The sequence below is a fragment of the Acipenser ruthenus genome, chromosome 22 (assembly GCF_902713425.1).
Source record: "Acipenser ruthenus chromosome 22, fAciRut3.2 maternal haplotype, whole genome shotgun sequence".
Lineage (NCBI taxonomy): Eukaryota > Metazoa > Chordata > Actinopteri > Acipenseriformes > Acipenseridae > Acipenser > Acipenser ruthenus.
This window is the reverse complement of record NC_081210.1, coordinates 4831893-4839702: the sequence shown is the minus strand read 5'-3', so window position 1 is coordinate 4839702 and position 7810 is coordinate 4831893. Positions and strand designations below refer to the sequence as shown.

Here is a 7810-nt window from a genome sequence, read left to right as displayed (position 1 = left end):
CAGGTAACTGAAATATATTCAATCCTAGAGCCACTACAGCCAGATCTCATGATCTAGTAATTTAATAGAGTGAGTTATTTCTTATTTTCTTTGCCAGGATGGGTTTCAGACCTACAATCCACACTTGTAACAGGGATGAATACCACAGAAAAGTCATCTCAGTCATGTAGGTGTTTAAATCAAACAAAGTTACAGGAGTAAGGTTTGAAAAGCTTTCAGAAGAGCGTGTGTTATCCTTTCTCCTCGCCGCTATCCATCCAGACCATGTGTCATACACCCACCTTTGGCGTTAGTTCAAAGAGAAAGTAGAGAAATGTGATCCATATGGTGACACTATAAAGTCCACCTCAAACCCGAGCTACCACTAAAATCATCCCTGATCTTCCAACACCTACAGCACACACACCATTCCTTAGAGAAGAAGTAGCGAGTCGACAGACATTAAAGATCAGAAACAGGATAGCCATCTTTCTAGAGGACCAAGCTGAAGGGTATGTTATTCTTCAATTAAAATGCATATTTTTTGCATGTCTTTCTGAGAAGGCATTTATTGTGCTTTAATTAAAAGGTTATACATTTTAAAAAGTATGCATTTTCTTTAAATAAAATGTAATCTATTCTTAATTTAAAGATATATTTTTTTCACTTAATCCCACAAAACAAAATGGTTCACTTTGGTTTTATTACACAGTATTAATTAATTAGATGCTTAATTACATGGAATATTGTAAGTGTTATTACCCCATAAATATGTTTTTACATAATATAGTATTACTGTATAATAAAATATTTGTAATGTTTACCAAATTTTTATTTCTGACTTTAATTTTGTTAAAATATGAAATGGTCATGCTTTAAATTATGCTTTCCAAAATTATTTACTGCTTTTTACTTCAATAAAAAAACAGGTAAAATAACTTTTTTATATATTATTTTGTTGTTGATATTTATGTTTTACAATTCTATGGTTGGATTTCATTATAACCAGCACACTCCCAACAATGTATTAAATTGCAGCAAACTACTCATTTGAATAGGCCTGTGTCAATATTTTCACTAAATATTTCATTTAATTTGATTTTTCTTGACAGACAAAGTGTTATTTGCAATGAACATCTTGGGTCATGTGGTCATCCTGCTTCTGCTGGGGGAAGCAGTTTCCCAGAACAGGCGCAATTCAAAATCCAACAGCAAGGTACCAAATCAGGGCAAGAAGACACTGAACCCTGCTGGTGAGCCTGGACCTGCGGCATCCAACGATGACACCTTCCCTGTTGAATCCTCATCAGTGGAAGACAGTAAGGACACCACAGTCTACCAGTTAACAAATTCGAATGACGACATGAAACTCTATTACCTGAAGAATACTCAAGTAACCTGCAACGACGGAACAACAGCCGGGTAAGAGAGCAGAAGCATCTCACACAAAAAGATCTAATTTGAAAAACAACATGAAGCACTAATCCTGAGCCAGCATCACCTGTCCTTATTTCTGTTACTGTTAGGTAGAGGGTTGTTATGGTAAAATTATCCTTTTTTTCTGTACCACATAATTTATAATTCCCCTCCAGCTACATTAATGTCTTTCTTATCACCAGGTTTTATCTCAGGGAGCACAAAGGGAGCAGACGATGGCAGATATTTTTAGAAGGTACCATTCATCATTAAGTAGTTCATTGATGTTCCTTGATATAATGACTCTATCCCCATTAGTGTGTTGTTGTTATCCTCGTGACATTACAACTTATTGTAACATCCCTTCTGGGGATATTAGCCATGAGTAGCTTCTTTTGCAACCAGTGCTTGACAAAGCCTAAAACTTTCCAAGCATTTTAAAACAGAAACTTTTCTATAAAGTAATCTTTATCCTTGGAGAAAATACTACTGAGGCACTAAGGTGGAACTTGTACCAAGAGACCAGTGCTGTAGTCTGCATACCACAAATAATATTACCACATACTTGGAGGGCTTGGGTATGGGGCTAATTGGACCTCCCCATGGGTAGTAATCGAGGGTTAATATTAGTATGTTTTATTTTTAGGTGGTTGGTGCTGCTATAACAAGGAGACCTGCGATTCCAGATACAAAAATATCCGGCGTCTCATGAGTTCATCAGAATGGCCACAAACTCGGAAAGGTACAGCCGTGTTTTATATGGTCTTCTGTCGGGCAACTACCCATAACACAAAAAAATGTAAACAAAATAAATAGTTGTCTTCTATCATAACCCTACTGCCAGCCACTCACTGCCAACATGGTACACTTAGATCTCAGTGGGCTGTCTTGTACAAACATTAATATCCCAGCTTTTCCTCTAAGATTTGTTTTGATTCTGCAGGAAGTGGAATTCTTTCAGCGCAGTCTGAAGAAAACCCTCATTGGTGGAATGCCAACACAGTGTAAGAACTCATCTACAACATGGCATGCTTAATACCCCTCTATCACGCTAGGTTTGTACTGGTACCTCTATGAGTACAAACAAGCCTGTAATTATAAAATATACCTTGATGAGTGAACAGATTGCCAGCAGTCTAAAGTATGTCTTCTAACCAATTATTTAAGTTGAACTGCTCCAACTCGTAATCGCTCTGAAACGTAATTATTTACTGGGGTTTTTTTTTATATCTCATTTGAATTTGCTATTACTTACTACTGATTTGATTGTATTTTATAACTGCTATATCTGTAATGTGATACTTTGTAACAACTGTAAGTCACCCTGGATAAGGGTGTCTGCTAAAAAATGTGAACTGTCCTTCATTGTACAGCATTGTATTTTTGTGTAAACTATATAAAAAAGGTATACATATTATGAAAAGAATTAGTCAAGGAACGCGTGAGGGGTGTGCTAATATTACAATCCTAAACGTCCCCATGCAAAATTGTTTACATTTCAGATTTATTCCATACTGCTCGAGCGATGTGTGGAGTGGAACTTCGTCTAAGTCTCGCCAAGGAAAGGAAACAGGTAGGCTCTTATCATTTACTAAACCATGGCAGTGCACGTATTTAGTGTTATTACATTTTATTATTCTTACATTTCTTTTTAGCACTGTACTACAAGACTGTATACAGTATAAAGAATGGATAATGCATTTTTAAACAAGAAATGAATATGGTGCACATATATGGTTCTTTCTCTAAATGGTTCAATTAATAGTTTTCTAAAGTAATATCTAATTTGATCCTCTTTATATGTTTTTAGCTGAATATGCCTTTATGGGATCCCTGATCATCCGGGAGGTGATTAAAGATCTAGTTCCCAAGGGTATTAAACAAGCCAAGGTGGTCATGCTGTCTGGAGCAAGGTAAGCGTCCGAATCAGGAAGAGCTAGACACAGCAATGATGTAATGCTATATGTGGGTAAGCCTTGGCAATTGCTCTGTCCCTAACACAATACTAAACTAATCCTAGCAACAACATTGTTTTATATTGTTTTTGGTATACTATTGTTGGGCTGCCAAAACAGCTCACAATCTACACTATAGGCTGAACATGCACATTATTGTCAAACTGGTGTACAGCTTCCCATTACAAATGTAATTGAGGGATGCTTTATACTTTTAATCATAAGAATTAAAACTTGGTTAGAAACTAAAATAGTTTAAATAGAAAAGTCAGAATCTTAATACAACCCAATAGATGACAATCAGCTGCAGAATTAGAACTGCACACTATTTCTGCTAGCTGTGGTACACTGACTGACACATACAAGTCTTTCTCACAGTGCCGGAGGTACAGGAGTTCTGCTGAACATTGAGAAAGTTTCCGGTCTCATGGAGCAGCTTGGGGCAGATGCACAGGTCCGGGGATTGGTGGATTCTGGATGGTTCTTAGAGAGTAAACAGCAACGAAGCACTGAATGCTCTGATACTGCCTCTTGCACTCCTACAGATGCCATTAAAAAGGGGCTCAGGTAAAGACAAACTGCTGTATTGATATCAGTGTTTTGTAGTATTTAATTTATTGTATTGACTTTGGATAAAACTAGATATTAGCAAGTTTTTTGGATCAAATTTATACAGAATGTACCATTTTTACCTAATGTTGGTGAAATCTGCTGACTGGGATTTAGGCATGAACAATTGCTTTTTCAGCACACCAACAATCTAGAACCAGTTTCTTCAGATCATTCCACTCTCAGTAATTTGGTTAACCTTTCAGATTATGGAATGGTGTAATCCCAGAGAAGTGCCGACAGCAATTCAAACGAGGGGAAGAGTGGCAGTGTTTTTTTGGACACAAACTGTATTCATCTTTAAAATGTAAGTTTTAAGCTACCATGAATCTGATAACGGTGTTGCCCAATCACACCTGTGCACAAAGCAACAATGCAAAATGAAGTTAAGTTATATATGAAAATAATCACTCAATGCCATAAATGAATATGCTAATGCAACGAGGTCTGCATGTAATGTTTGTGTACCAGACCACGTGAAGTTATGAAAGAGCTGATTTGAGTTGATTTAAGTTTGCTTCTGCCTACAGCCCCTGTGTTTGTTGTTCAGTGGCTTTTTGATGAGGAGCAATTGAGAGTTGAAAACATTCAGCTTGGAAGCCATTCCCTAACTGAACATCAGTGGACCTATATCCAGAATCTAGGCAGGGAACTGAAAATCTCCTTCCAAGATGTGCCGTAAGTACTTAATTCTGCACCTCACTGCTATTAAAGCAAAGAACACTGTGTGGTAGAAACTTGTGGTGCAGAGGTTCAGCAATCTAGGCACAGTTTATAGAAAATACAAAATCTACTTCTTTTTCAGTTTATATATGTTACATTATTGGTATAGAATATCTTTTCAGCAGTGGTTCTGTAGCTGATGGAGGCGTGTTTGTGTTTTTCAGGGCAGTCTTTGCTCCAGCGTGTCTGTCACACACATTGATTACTAAAAGGTAAGGCCCCCCAGACTTCTCTGCTTTACAGCCATGGATGATTAATGAAAGGCTCTTCATCTTTTCAGTGTGAGGTCATGTAACTGTTTCAGTGCAGCCATTTGTCTTACAACATTCTGTCTGTCAAAACATGTATGTGATACACTCTAAATATTTTTCAGGCACTACCAAGTTTTCCTGTTCTATAAACTTCACTTTTGATCATTTTAATCACATTACACAGACTGTTAGAAAGTAAAGTTTTAAATTAGATACTATTCAATCTACTGTTTAGATCATTAAAACAGGGCCCATTGTGTACCAAGGTTATACAATTAAACAGTGTATGTGAGTCTCCTTGATATATTCCCGTGTGTAAAATGTGTACAACGTCGATGAGGGTGCTATTTATTTTAATAACTTTAATGGTCATTGTATTTAGATTAGCCAATGTTAAAATAAATTGAATAGAGCCCATTGTCAGTGGTGATACTATCTTTCCAATTGTTTTTATCAAAGGTTTTCATGCAGAGACTGTGGTTGTTTTCTCAAACAGGATTTAGCCATTTATCCAACTATAAATTGTGTTTTCCAAATGCTTTCCTTTTCAGTAATTGGTTGGAGTTTCAGGTGAAGGGGACTTCTCTCTCCAGAGCATTGCAGTGTTGGGACAAAAGCCTTCAAGACACCAGCAAGAACAGCAAGGCATCAGTCAAGGGCTGCCCCTTCCACCTCATTGATAACTGCCAGTGGCCCCAGTGTAACCCCACCTGCCCTGCCCTGCTTGACCACACCACGGGGCAGGAGGTCAGCCTGCTACAAGTCCTAATGGGGATGGGTTTTGATCTACAGAAGGTAGCACAGGAGCTGAAGATAGAAGTTAGTCACCTGCTGGGTATGATCAGTAACGGGGGCTAAGAAAGAGCTGTTGAAATATGAAGCACTGCAAAATTCAATGTTATTGTAGTGGAACGTAAATTATCTAAACTGTAGGTTAGGTGGGGTGACCTTTGGGGACTGAATTAGCAAGGCACTTAAAACATTTACAGCTATATAAGACAATTTCTTCCGTTCCTAGTTCCTCTCTCATTGACATTCTGCCCTCATTGTAAGACTATAAGGGATTTACAGCTCAATAAAAAGAATGTCATTATATTGCTGTGCATAGATCCTGTTATAGTTTTCTAAAGTGGGCGGGCTGTTGCCATCGTTCCACGTCACCTTTAAATTGAACTTACTCACTGCGCTGCTACTGATGCTTACATTTATTTATATCAAGTGAACATGCCTCCATTGCTTCGGAGAGCCTACTTTCAGAAATGTTGACCACTTTCACTGAGAATAGCTGGGGCACATCTGTGGACCACTGCAAGAAACCCATAGCTGTATGTCTGAAACATGGACAATGAGTTTGCCATTGTCACTTTGGGTTTCAGTGTGCCAGAAATATCAAACTAGAAGGTCTTCACTATGGGAATATGAAGGAATACAAGTTTCTGTACACTGGTTAACTTTTTTTTATGACAGGACTACCAAGAGAAAGTAAAAAATGAATAAAGCTACATAACCAAATTGCCTCAATCAATAGGCTGTCTGCCCTGTGTTGGGATGTTACAGTACACAAGACAAATAAATGTGAATCAGATGACACCAAGTGTGCTGTATTAAAACCTGACAGCATCTCACACGGACAGATGTTGTAGAATAATAGCTATAACCTATGAATATATTCTTCTATTATAACAGTATGTTAACTTATCTTAATTGTTATTAGTTTTTATATTTATAATAACGCTATTATAGTGTTTGTTAATTTACACTAGCTGCTTCATAAGAGTACAGTATATACTAATTAATAACCTTATAATGTTCACTGAAAGGATAAATGTACCATTGTCTGTTGCTGTAAGCATCCTGCCATGACATCTGTTGTCAAACTGACATAGTTAAAAACTCTTTGTTGAATTAACTGCTGCTCCTGCTGCTATAATATAATGATAACTGTACTACTATTGTTCTGTAATGATAACAGTGCAGTATAACACTCTTTTTTTAGAATCGGAATCATCTGACTAGTTGTGAAATACTGAAATGTTATAAGCACGTCCCGGATGATTATGGCAGATTTAACATATCTGGAAATCAAATGTAGTTTTCAACTGGTTTCACATAAATTAGCACTACCTTAAGTATTGATTTCTGAATAGTTATAAGGGACAAGGGGGCATTCTGGTCTTTTCTGACATGTTTTTATTGTAAATAATTAAAATCTGATTATTTTTCTTTTAAATACACAAAAAATCTTTATAATAAACAAATTATGTTTACTGACGAGCAGTTTTCTGCAAGTCACTGGCAAAGGTAAATATATACGCATGGTAAATTGAGATTGAAGAATTTTTCTACAGTTGTTATGGGTAGATTAAGAGACAAAGCTGAGGTTTTTTTTTTTTTCCCTAATACAATAATGGAAAACGTGAACACATTCAGCCTCCAATCAGTGTTAAGCAGAACAGAATACAAGTACTGGCTCTGGACCACATTTTATTGTTAGTTGGTGGGCATTTATTGGTCTTATCTATTTTCACATGCTTATCCATTTATATCAGCTGTCTTGTGGAATGATATTTGTATTCATAAATTGTATAACAGTAATGAAATGTAAAAATATACAATAAATATAAAGGTTGGAATTCAATTGTGTATTCATATACTTTCTTGAAGTTGAAATATGGTTTTTTTTTTCCCATCAGTATTTATCCCCTTTTTAATTTGGATAATGCAAAAAAACGAAAAAAAAGTTTGTAATAAATGTAGCTATGTTCCCTTATAAAATTTAACAATCAATAGTAAAAGTATATCAAAGTGTAATAAAGCATAATGAAAGCTTGATAAATCAAAGGTAAACATTGTAAAGCCCAGGTAGTTATGGTAAAA

The 7810-nt window shown here is 36.3% G+C and overlaps 1 protein-coding gene across 1 annotated transcript; it reads left to right on the top strand.

The window, feature by feature from the left end:
- The first annotated feature begins 357 nt into the window (after positions 1-357).
- On the top strand, positions 358-7571 carry LOC117431092 (carboxylesterase notum2-like). The gene is made up of 12 exons (XM_034051722.3): positions 358-491; positions 1092-1401; positions 1599-1651; positions 2042-2137; positions 2339-2399; positions 2898-2968; positions 3206-3308; positions 3729-3917; positions 4166-4266; positions 4490-4637; positions 4847-4894; positions 5485-7571. Exons 2-12 carry the CDS (start codon positions 1109-1111, stop codon positions 5789-5791), a joined length of 1470 nt encoding a protein of 489 aa, XP_033907613.3. The 5' UTR covers positions 358-491; positions 1092-1108; the 3' UTR covers positions 5792-7571.
- Positions 7572-7810: the final 239 nt, after the last annotated feature.

What these genes read in the sequence shown, in the direction of transcription:
- LOC117431092 (XM_034051722.3), top strand. Translation starts at nt 1,109, where the DNA reads ATGAACATCTTGGGTCATGTGGTCATCCTGCTTCTGCTGGGGGAAGCA. An exon ending in AACGACGGAACAACAGCCGG is followed by an intron (nt 1,402 to 1,598) that starts GTAAGAGAGCAG and finishes TCTTATCACCAG; the next exon opens with GTTTTATCTCAGGGAGCACA. An exon ending in ATGGCAGATATTTTTAGAAG is followed by an intron (nt 1,652 to 2,041) that starts GTACCATTCATC and finishes TTTTATTTTTAG; the next exon opens with GTGGTTGGTGCTGCTATAAC.